We start from the raw sequence: 19,274 nt of genomic DNA on the forward strand, positions 1-19,274 counted from the left end.
TCTCTTCTCTTCTCTTCTATATTTTCTTCTCTTCTATATTCTCTTCTATATTTTCTTCTCTTCTATATTCTCTTCTCTTCTATATTCTCTTTTCTCTTTTCTATATTCTATGTTCTCTTCTCTTCTATATTCTCTTCTATGTTCTCTTCTCTTCTCTCTTCTCTTCTCTTCTATATTCTCTCCTCTTCTCTTCTATATTCTCTTCTCTTCTCCTCTCTCTTCTCTTCTCTTCTATATTCTCTCCTCTTCTCTTCTATATTCTCTTCTCTTCTATCTTCTCTTCTCTTCTCTGTGAGGTGGCGCAGTGGTTAGAGTGCAGTACTGCAGCTACTTCAACTGACTGCTAGTTCAGCAGATCGGCGGATCAAATCTCACCGGCTCAAGGTTGACTCAGCCTTCCATCCTTCCGAGGTGGGTAAAATGAGGACCCAGTTTGTTGGGGGCAATATGCTATTTAGTATACTGTCTTTGGTGTAAGCCGCCCAAAGTCCTCGGAGAGTGGGCGGCATAGAAATGTGAATAAAATAAAATAAATAAAAAATAAATAAAAAATAAAATCTTCTAATTATCTTGAGTTATACTCAATTCATAATAACTTCATGAACTCATCCATGTGGCTCCCTTACAGGTAGTCTTCAATTTGTAAACACAACTGGGGGCCAGAACTTCCATTGCTAAGCAAGGTTTGATTAATTACATGAACTGCATCCAATTTTACAACATTTTTTTGGTTACGGTTGTTAAGCAAATTGCTGCAGGTTGTTAAGCGAATCCTGTGGTTGTCAGAAGCCAGCTGGGAATGTCAGAAACAGGGATCACGTGACCCCGGGATGCTGCAACCATCCTAAAGATGTGCCAGTTGCAAGTCATCCAAATTTTCATCACATGATCATGGAAATGCTTGGATGGCCATAAGTGCGAGGATTGGTTGTAAGTCCCCCCCCCCTTTTCTCTTTTGCTGTTGTAACTTCAAATGGTCCCTAAATGAATGATTGTAAATCGAGGACTACCTGCGGTTGAAAATGTATCCTACCCCGATTTATAAAAACCCTGATCTGTCCTCAACTTTGCTTGAGATGCTGACTTTTCTGTTCGGTCCCAAACATCGCATTGGCGCAGAAGAAAACGCTTCCGAGATGGATCATAACTCGTGATTCAAATGAATTTTTGGTGGCAAACGGCCTGGTGGCTCCATTGCTGATTTTTTTTTCGCCCTCTCCTTTGACAGCTTGATCCCAAAAACACCGGTTTCGTTGGGGTGGAGACCTTTGCCAGCCTGGTCCACAGCCATGAACTCCCTCTGGATCCTGCGAAACTGGAGATGTTGGTGGCCTTGGCACAAAGCAACGATGAGGGTCAGATCTGCTATCAGGAGCTGGTAGATCTGGTCAGTGGCGTGAGTACCAGCAGCTGTACGGTGGCTGGATCAGAGTCTCTTGAGCATGGATGGCCTACGTTTTCCACTTCTGTAGACCGACATTTCTCAACCTCAGCAGCTGTACGATGTGTGGGCTTCAATTCTCAGAGTTGCCCACTGATCTTAAAGCTGCTAAGGTTGAGAAATGCTGTTTTAGGGGGTTTGCTTGCTTGCGGACGTGCCAGAACACTGCTAAACCCCTTTTCTAGCGCTGATGATGTTGCCTAGTTGGGTCATGAAATGTCTGAGATATCAATCAAGATTGGATAGGAGCTGCTACTTGTGAAGGCAATTCTGGAGAAGTCGTATCCACAATGGGTCAAGAACAGGTGTTTCAGGACCTGGGAGAGCTCCCACAAGCCATGAGACTGGTTCATACGCTCCACTCTAGAAAACAGGTCAGCTAGAAAGAAAACTGGGACAGGTTGACATCTGAAGAAGCAGACTTTTCCTTTCTTCTCTTCCTGACCATTTAAACAAAGATTGACCTTATTTATGGACAGTTGTAGAGGCAGCTTGTGTAGTGGTTAAGGTATTCATTTAAACTATGGATACCAGGCTTAATAGCAACTACCTGTGAGAGGGATCTTGGAGTCTTAGTGGACAACCAGTTAAATATGGTTGTATTTAGTAGTACAGTGGTCTAAAGCACCCTGTTATTAAGACCAGCTGCCTGCAATTACTGCAGGTTTGAATCTCGCCAAGCCTCAAGGTTGACTCAGCCTTCCATCCTTTCTAAGGTAGGTAAATTGAGGACCCAGTTGTGGGGGCAATAAGCTGACTTTGTATAAGTATACAAAAGAATGAAGGCTCTTGCTTAGCACATTGTAAGCCACCCTGAGTCTCCGGAGAAGGGCCGCATATAAATCAAATTTTTATATATATATATAAATATATTATTTTATATATATATATCCAAAAAAAGCCAATGCAATCCTAAATTGCATTAACGGAAGGATACAATCAAGATCAAGTGAGGTACTAATACCACTCTATAAAGCCCTAGTAAGACCACACCTAGAGTACTGCATCCAGTTTTGGTCACCACACTATAAAAAAAGATGTGGAGACTCTAGAAAAAGTGCAGAGAAGAGCAACCAGGGTGATGAGGGGACTGGAGGCTAAAACATACGATGAACGGTTGCAGGAACTGGGCCTGGCTAGTCTAGTGAAGAGAAGGACCAGGGGAGACACGATAGCAGTCTTCCAATATTTGAGGGGCTGCCACAGAGGGGAGGAAGGGGGTCAAGCTGTTTTCCAAAGCCCCTGAAGGCCAGACAAGGAATAATGGATGGAAACTGATCAAGGAGAGATTCAATCTAGAAATAAGGAGAAATTTTCTGACACTGAGAGCAATCAACCAATGGAATAGAAGTTGCCTTCAGAAGTTGTGGGAGCTTTATCCCTGGAAGCTTTCAAGAAGAGACTGGACTGCCATCTGTCAGAAATGGTGCAGGGTCTCCTGTTTGGGCAGTGGGTTGGACTAGATAACCTACAAGGCCCCTCCCAACTCTGTTAATCTGTCAGGTTTAGTTCACCTCTCAACTATAGAAATTCACAAAGGTTGACCCGTTGTTCTGTCAACCACCCATCCACATCACAGGGTGGCGATTTGTCAAAGAGACAATCTCCCCACTCCCCCCACCCCCCATGAGTGAGAAAAAGTGGCGTATAAATCTAACAAATAAGTTGAACCGTCATTTGCCGTTGCCCATTTGGCTTCTATATTTCAAAGTGCAAGTTCATCCTTCACTCATATGCAGAGGTGGGATTCAGCCAGTTTGGACAAATCGGATGCTAATTTCATATCTGGTTTGCTGAACCTGTAGTTGCAAGGACTGGCTGGCCCCACCCACCCCGCCCCTCCCCTCCCAGGAGTCTCCACACGGCCCGTTTTGGATGCAAGGTAAGTGCAGGGCCTGCGAGGAGGCTCTGGGAAGACGAAAAACGGGCCTACCAGAAGTCCAGAAACAGGCCTGCTTCCGGACTCTGGAGGGCCTTCGGAGCCCAGGGGAGGCTATTTTCACCCTCCCGGAGGTTCGAGGTTTAAACTAACAGTCAAAGCTAAAGTGGCGTTAGATAAAAATGGAATTCACGGGAGGCAGGGCTTGGTTTTTCTTGTGGCAATGCAATGACTCCAAACGGATGACATGTTTAACCCCACCTTCCAGTTCAGCCTGATGTTCTCCTATACATATCCTGCCAGGGAGATATTTTTGGCTCAAAGACAGGGTTGGGAAGGGGGGGGGGGAAGGGGGTCTCTAGGAGGCAGTTTATGATGAAAGACACAGTGGTGATTTTCCTGCTGTTGGGGTCACTGTTTCTCCTTGCAGATCAGCAGCAAACGTTCCAGCAGCTTCAAGCGGGCCATTGCCAACGGACAGAGGGCCCTGCCTCAGGATGGCCTCCTGGACGAGACCGGGCTGGGCTTCTACAAACGTTTTGTGCGCTATGTGGCGTACGAGATCCTCCCGTGTGAGATGCACCGACGGTGGTACTTCTACCAGCACCGTGCCTGTCCTCCGCCTGTCTTCATGGCTGTGGTCACACTCACCCAGGTGTGCAAAGGAGCCGCTTGCCAAGGGTCGGAGTGCACAGCACACTCGGGGGTGGGTGGTGGGGGGAAGGGAAAGGAGTTCCTTAAAAGCAGACGTGTCGGTTCTCCAGCTCTTTGACTCGTACATCTTGATTTCTAGGTCAGAAACATCTGCACAATCTGATGCTTTGGTCAAGGTGATGAAAATGTGTGTGTGTGTGTTAGAATTTTTAAATATAGATAGTCTTCAACGTACGATCACAATTGGGGCCAGAAATTGCATTGCTAAGCAAGGCAGGAGAAGGGCATGATGGTTCAGCTATTAAGACCTTGAGCTTGTCAACTGGAAAAGTGATAGCCCGGGGTTCGAGACCTGAACACCATGCGATGGGGTGAGCTCCCGTCCTTGCCCCAGCTCCTGCCCACTTAGCAGTTTGAAAGCATGCAAATGCGAGTAGACAAATAGGTACCACTTTGCTCAGAAGATAACAACGTTCCGTGCACCTCAACATGCCGGCCACATGAGCACAGATGCATCTTCGGACAACACTGGCTCCCTTAGCTAAGAAAGAGAGATGACCATCATCTTCTAGAGTCGGATACAACCGGACAGGGGATACAGGGCAAGGCAACTGTTAAATGAGCTGCACCTGATTCTGCAACCTTTTTTTGCCACCGTTAAGTGCAGTTGTTAAGTGAATCACATGGTCATTAGGCGGATCTGGCTTCTCCCACTGACTTTTGCTTGCTGGTCTCCTTCTAGAACTGCCTCTTGGCCATAATCCAGAGATTCTGCAGCAAACCAAGATCTTAGAGTACAGCAATGCTAACGAGGCCTTCGGTCCAATGTGTGTTATGCCCCAGCTATGGACCCCAAAGAACGCAGCACACACAAAGTCTGTACAAACCTTAGTTTTACTAAATTAAATAAGATTTTTTTTCCCCAAACAAAGGCTGTTAATTAACTTTCTTAACAGCCTACAAGAATCCAAAGAATAAATAATCTTAATCTTACTATGGTTGGCAGAAAGCCCAGAAGCAATTTGCAAAGAACTAAGATCGAGGCACGAAAGAGAGAGAACGAAGTTGTTCCTTGCAAATTGCTTCAGTCGGCGTTCCTCCTTAAATAGGCTAAGGGAGTGACCAATTAGCCCCAAGCCTTACTCTCGAGGAGACCTCCTCCTGAGGAGTCACTCCTGCCTTTTAACAGCTCTGTGCGCCCGTGCATCGAGAAAAGGCTCCTCCTCTTCGTCCTCTTCATTTAAAGGAGCTTCTGGAGGTTCTGAAGGCCCTGGCTGAATCCCTGCCTCTGGCACCACATCTTCTCCAGCCTCCTCACTGTCCGACTCGAGTGCCAGCTACACAGGCTGCTGGCGCAGCACCACACCAGCCTCCTTGCTGTCCGAATCAGCCACCAGCTGCACAGGCCGCGTATGGGCCACAACACTGTGCTTGAAGGACATCAACTTACAGAAGATCATCGCGGTAATTTTTTCCCCCCTCCTTTCTACTAGATCATCGTTTTCCTTTGCTATGGAGCACGGCTGAACAAGTGGGTGTTACAGACCTACCATCCAGAGTACATGAAAAGCCCTTTGGTCTACCATCCTGGACATCGCGCCCGGGCCTGGAGGTTTCTCACATACATGTTCATGCATGTAGGGTAAGTGTCTACAATATCTTCTTCCGGCTCCTTTCCCGTTTATTAGTAAAGCGGGATTGGAGAGGAAGCTGGTTTGCCGGCCACACCAGGTTCCATCGCGCTGGTCTCTCGGGGGCCTCGAGAAACATCCACCTTGCGTTTCACCTTGTGTTACGGTTTGTGTTACAACTTTTTTTTTTTTTTAAATTTGATTTATATGCCGCCCTTCTCCAAAGACTCAGGGCGGCTTACAATGTGCTCAGCAATAGCCTTCATCCTTTTGTATATTTATACAAAGTCAGCTTATTGCCCCCACAACTGGGTCCTCAATTTACCTACCTTAGAAAGGATGGAAGGCTGAGTCAACCTTGAGCCTGGCGAGATTCGAACCCTGCAGTAATTGCAGGCAGCTGGTCTTAATAACCAGCTTAATAACAGGGTGCCTTAAACCCCTGTACTACCAAGGCTCTTGTGTGACTGCATCCGTTTCTGGGTGGAATTGGGTCAAAGCATCTGCAATCTAAATAGCGACCTGCTTTAGTTTTGAAGCTCCACAGGTCTGCAAGTTCAGGTCACTGATGATGTTATCTAATCTGGGTCATGAAACGTCTGCAAGAAAACAAGCAAGCTCAGAGAGCACCAAGGATCCCATCATCCTCCTCCTCCCTCCCCTCCTCCTAGCTCCCTTCTAGCATTAATGATGTTACCTAGTTGAGTAATGAAATGTCTACAAGAAAACAAGCAAGCTCAGAAAGCACTGAGGACCCCACAGTCGTTGTCCTCCTCCTCTTCCTCCTTCTCCTCCTCCTCCTCTCTCTCTCTTCCGTTCCACAAAGCCCACTCCCTTCTAGCATTGATGATATTACCTAGTTAGGTAATGAAACGTCTACAAGAAAACAAGCAAGCTCAGAGAGCACCAAGGACCTCATATTCCTTCTCCTTCTCCTTCTCCTTCTCCTTCTCCTTCTCCTTCTCCTTCTCCTTCTCCTTCTCCTTCTCCTTCTCCTTCTCCTTCTCCTTCTCCTTCTCCTTCTCCTTCTCTTTCTCCTTCTCCTTCCCCTCCTCCTCCTCTTCCTCCTTCTCCTTCCCCTCCTCCTCCTCTTCCTCCTTCTCCTCCTCCTCCTCTCTCTCTCTTCCGCTCCACAAAGCCCACTCCCTTCTAGCATTGATGATATTACCTAGTTAGGTAATGAAACATCTACAAGAAAACAAGCAAGCTCAGAGAGCACCAAGGACCTCATATTCCTTCTCCTTCTCCTTCTCCTTCTCCTTCTCCTTCTCCTTCTCCTTCTCCTTCTCCTTCTCCTTCTCCTTCTCCTTCCCCTCCTCCTCCTCTTCCTCCTTCTCCTCCTCCTTCTCCTTCCCCTCCTCCTCTTCCTCCTTCTCCTTCTCCTTCTCCTTCCCCTCCTCCTCCTCTTCCTCCTTCTCCTCCTCCTCCTCTCTCTCTCTTCCGCTCCACAAAGCCCACTCCCTTCTAGCATTGATGATATTACCTAGTTAGGTAATGAAACGTCTACAAGAAAACAAGCAAGCTCAGAGAGCACCAAGGACCTCATATTCCTTCTCCTTCTCATCTTCCTCCTCCTCCTCCTCCTCCTCCTCCTCCTCCTCCTCCTCCTCCTCCTCCTCCTCCTCCTCCTCCTCCTCCTCCTCCTTTCTCTTCCACTCCACAAAGCCCACTGCCTTCTAGCACTGATGATGTTACCTAGCTTGGGTAACAAAACGTCTCCAAGAAGGTTAAGAGCCTTGGTGGCGCAGTGGACTAAAGTGCTGTTAATTAGCACTTAGCTGCCAGCTGCCTGCAATTACTGCGAGTTCAAATCTCACCAGGCTCAAGGTTGACTCAGCCTTCCATCTTTTCGAGGTAGGTAAAATGAGGAGCCGGATTGTGGGGGCAATAAGCTGACTTTGTATAAAAAAAGAACACCGCTTGGGGGGGGGGGCAAAAGCCCTACTAAGCAGGTATATACAAAAGTATGAAGGCTATTGCTTAACATATTGTAAGCCGCCCTGAGTCTCCGGAGAAGGGCAGCATATAAATCGAACCAAGAAAGAAAGAAAGAAAGAAAGAAAGAAAGAAAGAAAGAAAGAAAGAAAGAAAGAAAGAAAGAAAGAAAGAAAGAAAGAAAGAAAGAAAGAAAGAAAGAGAAAGAGAGAGAGAGAAAAGAAGAAAGAAAGAAAGAGAGAGAGAGAGAGAGAGAAAAGAAAGAAAGAAAGAAAGAAAGAGAGAAAGAAAGAAAGAGAGAGAAAAGAAGAAAGAAAGAAAGAAAGAGAGAGAGAGAGAGAGAGAGAGAAAAGAAGAAAGAAAGAAAGAAAGAAAGAAAGAAAGAAAGAAAGAAAGAAAGAAAGAAAGAAAGAAAGAAAGCCACCAAGCTCAGAGAGCACCAAGAACCCTTCATTTAACCCTGAGTTACTAATATCCTCCTTTATTAGTCCAGATCTTGCCATTCACCACCACGAGTGCAAAGCAAGTGTGTTTGGAACGGGTGCGTGTACAAACACTCAGATTATTTGCCCACCACTGATGTGGCTCCGTGTCCTGGAAACGGAGCTTTTGCTGGTAGTTGTATAGACTCACGTATAGTAACAGGAGGACGTGAATCTTCTCCGAGACCTGGTGGGCCAAATCCAGCACGATGGTGAAGTTTTAGCTGGCAGTTAACGATAGGATTGGCAGGAGGAAGGTTTTTTTTTGTGTTATGTTTCACAACTCTATTTTCTCTTGCTAGGGAATTAGAGGCAATCTTTTTATATGTCATAATGTTGGAGAAGCGGATGTGGATTTTTATGACTTGCTGACGAGTGACATCTGGCCATGTTGCAACCAGCTGTTGAGTTTGTTTCTTGTGTATCTGTGATACCCTGCAATGTTTCTCTCTCTCTCTCTCTCTTCACTGTACAAAGCTCTTTATGTACATTTTTTCCCCATCCCAAAATAAAACAGATCTGTGGCTGGAGCTCTTGAAAGCAGCTCACTGGAACAGAATTGAATCCCCAGATTTTATTGCATCCTAATTTCTGTGCATGCTAGACAGAATGCTAGTCCTCGATTTACGGCTATAATTGAGCCCAACATTTCCGTTGCTAAGTGAAAGACTTGCTAAATGAACCTGGTATTTGGGTTAGGGTTTGTGTAACTAAACACTGGGGTCATAATATCACATGTGGTGGAGGTGCTCCAAAGCAAAAAAAAAAATATTGCAAGAAAATTCACATATGGCTAGAAGCTATGATAAAACAACACATAGACTTTGAAACCTGAGATATTCCTGCTGGGCATGCTATCAGAAAAGTATAATAAGGGTAATATACATATTTAATTTTACATATTTTAACAGCAGCCAGGATTGTATATGCACAATAATGGAAAAATGAACAAACCCCCACAGATGAGAATATAATCAAAAAAATAATGGAACGTGCAGAAAATGGATAGGTTAATGCTAAAAATTAAAGAAAAAGAAGATTCGGAATATTTTATGACATGGGAACTTTTTTATAGATGGTTACTCGATAGATACAGAGATAAATGGATGGATTTCTATGAAATATGGATTATTTGAGAAGAAAAATTGACTAGTAAACATTTTGATGCATATAATTGATGTTAATATGGAAAATAGTATACCTGTACCTGTAATTCTCAATTGACAAACATTCATTTAGCAACCATTTGGAATTACGATGGAGCTGGGGGGAAAAAAACGTTACTTACAACTGGTCCTCGCACTTACGACCGTTGCAGCATCCCCAGGATCATGTGATCAAAATTTGAACCCTTGTCCACTGGTATGTAGTTATGACGGTGGCAGTATCCCGGGGGCAAGTGTTTCACCATTTGTGACCTTCCCAGCTGGCTTCGGACAAGCAAAGTAAAGGGGGGAAGCCAGATTCACTTAACAACCTCATGATTCGCTTAACAACCACAGCGATTCGCTTAACGACCGTAGCAAAAAAGGTCATAAAACCGGGGGCAACTCGCTTAAGAAATTCCTTGCTTTGCAAGCGCAATTCTCAATTCCCAATGGCAGCTCGTAAATGGAGAACTTGTCTAGAAAAAAACAATTTTGTAATTCTGGGAACAACTTTCTTCATTTAACTTGATTAGGCTGAGAATCCCACACTTATTTATTTATTTGTTTGTTTGTTTGTTTCCATTTCTATACCATCCTTCTCCAATAGGACTCAGGGAGGTGAACAGCCAAAGTAAAAAAACAGAACATACAAAATTTAAAAACAGTTTAAAATAATTAAATATTTTGGCCGTAAATTAAAACAACCCAATTTAAAATCAATTTAAAATTTAACTCAAGCCAGCCCAGCTAGTTGAAATAAAAAAGTTTTCAGGGCCCGATGAAAAATCCGGAGGTCTGTTATTGTACGTATCTCTGGGGGGAGGTTGTTCCAGAGGGTGGGGGCCGCCACAGAGAAGGCTCTCCCCCTGGGGGTCGCCAGCCAACATGGTCTGGCGGACGGCACCCTGAGGAGGCCCACTCTGTGCGAGCGTACTGGCCGGTGGGAGGCTATCGGTGGCAGTTCTATCTTCCTTTTAATAAGAATATTTTTTTAAAAAAAAAACCCGACTAGTTTTAAATGTTTTTCTTTCTTTCTTTCATTTTTTTTAAAGGCAGCTAGTAGGGAATGTTGAAAAGAACAGATGTAAAGTTTACAAATTAGGTGGGTGGCAGACCAGAAATATCGTGGGAAGAGGAAGTTTGGCAGACAACAAATCTAACAGCTGGGCAAATGGCCAAAGTTGATTATTTCATATAATTTAAAAAAAAGAATTGTGCCTTTCCACCCCCTTATTTTTCTGTAGCTATTTTTGCCCAGGATATGTAGTGTATGAGTGAGTGGTGGGGTGGCCTAGAGACAGAGCTCTCGCCTCGCAATCAGGACGCTGTGAGTTCGATCCTAGGTAGAGGCAGATATTTCTCTCTCTGGGCACAATGAGAATATAACTGCTGGAAAAATAACCTCCTCATTGGCGACAGGAAGGGCATCTGGCCAGTAAACACTCAGCTCCATTCAGTTGCCCACACTCCACCCTGCAAAGGATTATGGAGCCTTGGTAGTACAGGGGTTTAAGGCACCCTGTTATTAAGCTTATTAAGACCAGCTGCCTGCAATTACGGCAGGGTTCGAATCTCTCCAAGGCTCAAGGTTGACTCAGCCTTCCATCCTTTCTAAGGTAGGTAAATTGAGGACCCAGTTGTGGGGGCAATAAGCTGACTTTGTATAAATATACAAAAGGATGAAGGCTATTGCTGAGCACATTGTAAGCCGCCCTGAGTCTTCGGAGAAGGGCGGCATATAAATCAAATTAAAAAAAAAAATGGGGTTGCTAAAAGAGGAGTAGGATGATATGTAGTGTATGAGTATGTGGGGGGAAAGGATTGATAGATACCAAAAACAGCAGCATTTGATCCGAAGAGGCTGTTGGCAAAGGGATTCAAAGACAGATTTGGGCAGGTTCTTTGGCAGTGATGAGGACTAGGAACTTGGGTTTTTTAAAAAATGTTTAAAGATGTGGCCGATTTGGAATCTGCTTTTTATTTCTATGGAAGCAGGACAGGGGCTCTAGGGAAGCATGCACCAAACTACAATCAAATAATTGCAAATGTGAGATTTTCTTTTCCTGAAAGCTAGCAAGCAGTTTAACAGTCACAGAGTTGGAAGGGATCTCAGGGGTCATCTAGTCCAACCCTCTGCTCACACAGGAGACCTATACTAGGGATTCGAACCGCCAAACTGCTGACTTTTCTGATCGACAAGCTCAGTGTCATAGCCACTGAGCCACCTAGCCAGCCACAGACCTGGGGGCAATTATTTCATGGGATAGGCAGTTGGCATTTAAAGTAGAATTCAATAATTCAAGGGACTGGATGGAAGGTTTACCGGCAGTCAAATCAGAAGGACATCATGATATGATCCAAAGATGATATACAAAGAGGTTAATATTTTGAGTTTCACCCTGTGTTTAAATTTAAGGCGTCATTGACTTCCGTGGGGGTGGGATGGCTCAGCAATTTAAAGACCCTGAGCTTGTCAGCTGGGAAAGCTGAGACCCCGGGTTCGAGTCCCGAGCGCTGCACGATGGGGTGAGCTCCCATTCTCACCCCAACTCCTGCCCACCTAGCAGTTAGAAAGCATGCAAACGTGAGTAGATTAATAGGTACCACTCTAGGCAGCTGCAACTGACAAAGTTCAAAGCGTGTAGGAAAACCGAGATGAAGTTTGCGGCTCTGAGAATTTCAGATGCATCATCTCAAGGTTCTAGTCCTTATGACAGGTAGCCCTTTTTTCTCTAAAGCACAGACGAAGTAGACCTTATGGAGGGTTGAACCTGTTTCCTCCCTTTCCAGGTTAGAACAGCTGGGGTTCAACGCGCTCCTGCAGCTGATGATCGGGGTACCCCTGGAGATGGTCCATGGCGTTCTTCGCATCAGCTTTCTCTACCTCGCAGGAGTCCTGGCAGGTGAGTCGAGAACCCCAGGTATTTAGGCACGACACCCGTCTCTTTGTCTTCCAGCTCAGCTACCGAATTTGTTTCATCTAAATATATAAAAGCAAAAACCACTCACGCATTAATCATGAAATCTCCAGAACCATAAAGCCTACAAACTTGAAATCTGCCACGTATGTCCCTTTTGGCTTCTAAGAAAAGATTTTTCGAAATGACCATCAGGGCATTAATATTTCCTGTATTATTATTAACACGCTCTGATGCTAAGGAGTTCTACTCCCCCCTTCCCACCTCAAAAGAAATTGGTTCCAAATGCAAAACACAAGCAGAGGAGAGGAGTTTCACTTTCAGTTTTACTTTCACAGCAGGAAGCAGCTTTACTACAGAACAGTTGAGCTAAGCCACGCCCAGCCTCCTTCCTGTCTCCTTCTTGCTCACACAGCAAATACTGTTTGAGTTTCCAAACACCCCTCAACTCTCTCACACACTGATAGGATGCTAGCCAGATGAATACCGATGGATGCTGCAGGCTGGGACATTCTACTCCCTCTTCCCCTCTGTTCCAACTGCCAGTTGCCTTATATTAACACGCTCTTATGCTACTGAGTTATGCATTCTACATTAAGTTTCAGGCTGCAAGTGTCAATTTTTCAAGCTCGAGCATGTAGTTTCGTAGCAAAGCACGGGCATCCAGATAGTCTGTTATAAGAGGGGGTCAGCCACAGATGGCCAGCCTTTTGGGGTTCAGCCGTACATGCCGGGTTTGTTTTGAAAAACATGGATGCTTTTTAAAAAACATGTAGCACTCAGGAATCTGAGTGCTTTAAAGGATCACTAACTGATCCTTAAAAAAAAAAAAAACCTCTAAAAAAACTGCTAATGCAACTTTCCTAAACCTGATACCTACAAAGCAGGGGTGAAATCCAGCAGGTTCTGACAGGTTCTGGAGAACCGGTAGCGGAAATTTTGAGTAGTTCGGAGAACCGGCAAATACCACCTCTGGCTGGCCCCAGAGAGGGGTGGAAATGGGGATTTTGCAGTATCCTTCCTCTGGAGTGGGGAGGGAATGGAGATTTTGCAATATCCTTCCCCCAGGACTGGGGTGGAAATGGAGATTTTGCAATATCCTTCCCTCAGGTGTGGGGAGGGAATGGGGATTTTGCAGTATCCTTCCCCCAGGAGTGGGGAGGGAATGGGGATTTTGTAGTATCCTTCCCCCAGGAGTGGGGAGGGAATGGGGATTTGGCAGTATCCTTCCCCTGCCACGCCCACCAAACCACACTATGCCCACAGAACCATAGTAAAAAAAATTGAATTTCACCACTACTACAAAGGTGTTGGGATTACAGCACCCATAAACCACGACTAATCGAATCATTGAGAACTGGAAGGAGCCCAATCTCTGGAAAACTGAAACGGAGAGTGGGTGCATGATGGCCCTTTTTTTCCACTACAGTTTTTCCCCAATTTTTTGTTTCTCCAAGAATTCCAGGGAGCCTGGACGGAAAAAAAAAATCTGATTTTATTGCTGTTAATTCAAGAAAAAAAAGGGGGGGAATGGGATTTTCACCAGGTGATGGACAAGCAGAAGCCTTTCAAGTAGGAAAGGAAGGTTTGTAGCTCAGCAACAGAGGGTTATTTTTAATGCAGGAAGCTTTAGTTTAATCCTTGGCACCGATGGACTACAAGGCCATCTCCTCTGTTTCTAAGAAATGGAGGGCTTCATAAGGTAGACAAGGACGCGTGTAGAACGTCTGCAGATGGGGAGTAGAAGAACAACAGAGTTCGAAGGGACCTTGGAGGTCTTCTAGTCCAACCCTCTTCCCAAGCAGGAGACCCTGAAGCATTTTGGACAAGTGGCTGTCCAATCTCTTCCTAAAAATCTCCAGTGATGGAGCGCCCACAATAATGGCATTAAAAGGGTTGGAAGGGAGCAGGGGTGGGCTTCAAAAATTTTAGCAAGGGGTTCTCTGCCTGCTTGCTGGGTGGGTGTGGCCATGGTGGGCGTGGCCTAGTCGGCCTCCTGCAACACATTGGGAGGTGCATTTTTGCCCTCCCCGGGCTCTAGAGGCTTTTCTTGAGCCTCCGGGAGGGTGAAAACGACTTCCCTAGGCTCCAGAGGCCCTCTGGAGGCCGGAAACGGGCCTGTTTCTGGCCTCCCCGAACTTCCGGTAGGCCTGTTTTTCACCCTCCCTGAGCGTCCACACATGCCCTGCAGTTACCTGCATCCAAAATGGGCCGTGTGGGGACTCCTGGAAGGGGCGGGATGGGGCGGGCGGGGCCAGCCAGGAGTGTGATTTGTGGGTTCTCCGAACTGCACAGAATCTTAGCTAGAGGTTCTCCCGAACCCCTGCGAACCCCCAGCAGCCCACCCCTGTAAGAGAGGTCTTCTAATCTAACCCACTGACCAAGCAGGGGACCCTACAGCCGTGATGGCAAACCTATGGCACGGGCGCCACAGGTGGCACACGGAGCCATCTCTGTAGCAGTGGTGGGTTCCTCCCGGTTTGGCCCGGTTCGGCCGAGCCAATAGCGGTGACGATATGACGTCACTGAACCGGTTCTGCCCCCCCCCACACCACCCCCGCATTATTTTTACCTTTTATTTGGCCCCACCCCCAATCTATTGCTGCCTCCTGAGTCCCAGCTGATCAGCTAGAAGGAAAAAAACTATTTAAACTCTTGCCACGCTGATCAGTGATAAAAGGCAGTTTGGTGGTAGACCGATGCCTCCAAAAACAAATTTTGCAGACCGGTGCCTGCAAAAATAAATGAGTAGACCAGCACAGCTCTGCAAGCAGTTAAAAGCCTGGTAGACCAGTACCTCTGCTAAATCCTAAAGAATTGTCACATGACCATCAAGCCACGCCCACAAAATAAGCGACGCCCACAGAACTGGTAGTAAAAAAATTTAGAACCCACCACTGCTCTGCAGGCACGCAAGTTGTCATCCTAGGTCAGTTCCACCACGCATGTGCACGCGCCTCCCGCCGGCCAGCTGCTTTTTGGGTCTCTGCCACGTATGCAGGAGATGCGTGCACATGCGTGAGGGGGTGTGGGAGTCGTGCATGCATGCAGCACACACCCCACCCCACCCGTGCCCCATTTTTGGTCCCAGGAGGCTTCAGGGAAGCCTGCTAGACCCAAAACGGGGTGCGGGGGGTCATACCCACATGCACAGGGGAGCACGGGGTGGGTCGCATGTGCAGGGGCGCACGAGGGGATTGCATTATGGGTGTGGGCATGCGGTCATGCATGCGCACACGCTTTTGGCACCCGAGGAAAAAAAGGTTAGCCATCACTGCCCTACACCATTCTGGACAAATCCAGAATCTTCCTAAAATGGATCCAGTTTCTTCCTAAAATCTTCCAGTGACGGAGCACCCACAATAAAGGAATAACAGTGTGGGAAGGGACTTCAGAGGTCCTCTAATCCAACCCCCTGCTGAAGCAGAAACCCTGACCATTTCGGATAAAAAGTTGTCCAATCTCTTCTTAAAAACCTCCAATGATGGACCAGCGCCACAACATCTGGAGGCAAGTTGTTCCACTGTCAGGAAATTTCTCCTTAGTTCTAGGTTGGATCTCTCTCTAATGATCATCTACCCATGACTTCTTGTCCTGCCCTCAGATGGTTTTGTTGTGGCTCCGTTACCTGAGCCTGTGTCATCGGCAGGAGAGGACTCCGAGAGTGAAGGGGAGGAGTTGGCAAGGCCTCCCTCTCCAGGACCCTCCTCTCTGGCAATGCCTTCGGTGTCTGCTGAAGGGCAAGAGATAGGGCCGGGGCCAAGCACTTCCACGCAGCCACAGGTGGACAGTGATGAGAGTAATGAGTCTTGGCTGGCTCCACGCCAGCGTCGCAGAGATAAGCGCGTGCAACAGAAGAAAGGGCGTGCCCGAGATTAGGCTGAGTCACTGGACCACACCCCACAGGGTATAAAAGGGAGCGTGGTGGCCAGTCAAACCTTGTGACGAACAAAGCTGAAAGCTTCCATGCCATTCTGCATTGCCGGACTTTTGCTATAGACTTTGCTGGATTATCTCTGGACTTGATTGACTCTGTAATTATTGAGCTGTTTCTTTTGATGTACCAGAAGTGGGGAGAAGTTATCTCTCCTCTTCGTAAGTAATAAACTCTTGGCAGGCAGCCACAAGGTTGTTGCCAAGTTCTGTTATCATAAGGAAAAGGATTTTGCCGGCTGGTTTAGTCTTTAACTCTTGAACGTCTGTTGGTGTGTGTGCGTGTGGGACGGGGACAGAACAGGTTTGGAGAATAGAGCAGCCCTCTCAAATGGGGGGGGGGTTGTCTAGATTTGGCAGTGTCCAGCCAAAATTAAGAGAAGATAGTTTGGCTTAAATAGAAGGTACTTTTGTTCCTCTTTTTCTCTCATCTCCCCGTCTTCCATTTCTTTGCAGGTTCGCTGACCGTCTCCATCACCGACATGAGAGCCCCCCTGGTTGGAGGTTCGGGGGGCGTCTACGCCCTCTGCTCAGCTCACCTGGCCAACGTCGTCATGGTGAGAATTGGGCAAATCTCAACCGTTCTTTGGAAATAAGACGCTGCTGAATTTGCGTCGTCTGTTATTTCCTCGCCGATATTTTGAGGGCAAGTCGAAAGAGCGGAGGCAAAAATATTGCAGCGAGAAGGACTGTCCCATGGCCAAATCTGAAGCGGAGAATCTGAGGTGCCTTCCAAGCCAACGGCGGTTATTTTGGCACCAGCATTCCAGGGCAGCAGCCAAGTTAAATCGGGAAAATAATATATAATCCCGCAGCTGTGACAGTTGAGAGTGTGGCAGAGTTATTTTCACAATTCATCGGGCCTGAGTTGGGGACTTGGGTGTGAGGCGCCTGAAATAGGCCAGTTTGCAGCTGCAGAGGGGAGAGGGCGGAAGGGGAAACTGAGTCACTGAGGCATCCTTTTCTTCTCTCTCCCTCCACAGAATTGGGCTGGGATGCGTTGTCCCTATAAACTCCTCCGTATGGTGCTGGCATTGGTGTGCAGTAAGTGTGTTTGCCTCCTTCGTTGTTGTTTTTTTCCTCATGCGCTTCTCCTCCATCTGACAGATTTATCAGCTTCACGGAACACGACAAACCATTGTTTATTATATAAACTATGATCGGCTGGGTTTCTACAATCACATATCCTAATTTGCGAACTGCAAGTGTTCATGTGGAGACCGGTGGTTCTCCAGATACAGCTAGTTCTTGCTTAAAGACCAGTTAAAGACACAGATACGAGAGCCTCCCCACCCCCAACAGGGGCATTTATAACGTGATTTTGAAGTTCTGACAGCTGCACTTCCCCTCTGAAGTCAGAGGACTGCATTTGGGGCACTTGGCAACCGTCTCCCATTTACGGCCGTTTGTAGTGTCCTGCAGTCAGGCAGTCACAATTTTTGATACGTATTGCAGGTTTCTACATTTACTTCTGGTTTCCAGCAAAAAAAAATGCCATTGGATAAATATATTCAGTCAGTCAGTCAGTCAGTCAGTCAGTCAGTCAGTCAATCAGTTAGTCAGTCATTTATCAGTCAGTCATTCAATCAGTAAGTAAATCAATCAGTCAGTCATTCTTTCAGTCAGTCAGTCATTTATCTGTCAGTCATTCAATCAGTAAGTCAATCAGTCAGTCAATCACTCACTCACTCATTCATTAATTCAGTTAGTCAGTCAGTCACTCACTCACTCACTCAGTCAATTAGTCAGTCAGTCAGTCAGTCATTAATCAGTCAGTCAGTCAGTCATTCACTCACTCATTCAGTCAGTCAGTCAGTCAGTCAGTCATTAGTCATTCAGTCACTCACTCACTTACTCATTTATTCACTCAGTCAGTCAGTCAGGCAGGCAGGCAGGCAGTCACTCACTCACTCACTCACTCACTCACTCAGTCAATCACTCAGTCAGTCATTAATCAGTCAGTCATTCACTCACTCATTCACTCAGTCAATCAATCACTCAGTCAGTCAGTCAGTCAGTCAGTCATTCAATCAGTCACTCACTCACTCACTCAGTCAGTCAATCAGCCAGACAGTCACAGTCAATTTATTTGCCACTCATCTCACTGAGGGGCTTAACAACTGCCGCATTTGCCTAATGACTGACATAAAAGAAATTGTAAAATCATCCGTGGTCACCTGGTAACCTGCTTAACAATTGCAATGACTTAACGACCGTAATTCCAGGCTTAATGATGGTCATAAGTCGAGGACCACCTGCGCTGTTAAAGGACCTCTCTTAGCATCAAGGCCCTTTGTACCGTTTATACCGTTTAGCTCTGCTGAGGCAGCAGAGATGTACCCTTCCTTGTGTAAATTCAACAACAACAACAATAGCAACAACGACAGCAACGTGGGGTTAGCAAGATGGGGGAACCAGAGATTCCGTTTCCATCAGTGCTTCTCCTTTCGCGGTGCTTGAACATGGCGCTGAATGATCCAAGCCCCGCCTCCTTTTTACATACCTATCATCCACGACTGTTTTTGACCCCCGTGGATACCCCTGCCTCCCTTGTTTCCTGCTTGTTTATTCCTTCCTTTCTTTTTTTTTCCTTCCTTCCTTCCTTGGCTCCCTGACACGAAAGGCGACTGAGGCGGAGGTTTTGTGGCGAGAGATGCCCTGAGGACTAGAAACTTCCACCCACGTTCTCTCTTTCTTTTTCTCTCTCTCTCCGCTTCCCTGCAGTGAGTTCCGAAGTGGGCCGGGCCGTCTGGCTGCGTTTCTCCCCGCCGTTGCCCTCCGCCGGTCCCCAGCCCAGTTTCATGGCCCACTTGGCGGGGGCCATTGTGGGCATCAGCATGGGGCTGACCATCCTTCGCAGCTACGAGGAAAACCTGCAGGATCAGTGCGGGTGGTGGGTGGTGCTCCTCTCCTACGCCACCTTCTTGGTTTTTGCCGTCTTCTGGAACATCTTCGCCTACGACCTTCTGGGGACGCAGATCCCGCTGCCCCCGTAGCCCTCGGCCCGGCCCTGGTTCTCTTGGCATCTGGCTGACCCTGGAAGGGCTCTAAACCTTGCAGGGTTTCAAAATCGGGTGGGGGGGGGAAAAGGGGCTGGGCTGACTGGCACCCTCGAGAGGGGTGATCCGGAGCGTGCCACGCCTCGCCTGGCATGGCAGAGCGCCGATCCCGTCGGATGCGGAAAAAGCAAAGCCAGGCTAGAAGCCGGCGGAGGCAGCAGGAAGGCTGGGAGGTGGGTTGGTGAGCTCAGGGT

General features: G+C 46.9%; 1 protein-coding gene across 1 annotated transcript; it reads left to right on the forward strand.

Moving 5' to 3' along the window:
- Nucleotides 1-823: 823 nt before the first annotated feature.
- RHBDL1 (rhomboid like 1) lies at nt 824-19,017 on the forward strand (the record flags this gene model as incomplete). Its single annotated transcript, XM_070955326.1, has 8 exons — nt 824-865; nt 1,229-1,387; nt 3,751-3,975; nt 5,468-5,616; nt 11,961-12,073; nt 16,478-16,578; nt 17,005-17,065; nt 18,746-19,017. Coding segments are annotated over 8 exons (1,122 nt in total), but the record flags the coding sequence as incomplete, so codon positions are not given.
- Between the last annotated feature and the right edge of the window lie 257 nt (nt 19,018-19,274).

This window comes from Pituophis catenifer, unplaced genomic scaffold, assembly GCF_029215685.1.
Source record: "Pituophis catenifer annectens isolate HBS135680 unplaced genomic scaffold, rPitCat1.0.hap2 SCAF_16, whole genome shotgun sequence".
Lineage (NCBI taxonomy): Eukaryota > Metazoa > Chordata > Lepidosauria > Squamata > Colubridae > Pituophis > Pituophis catenifer.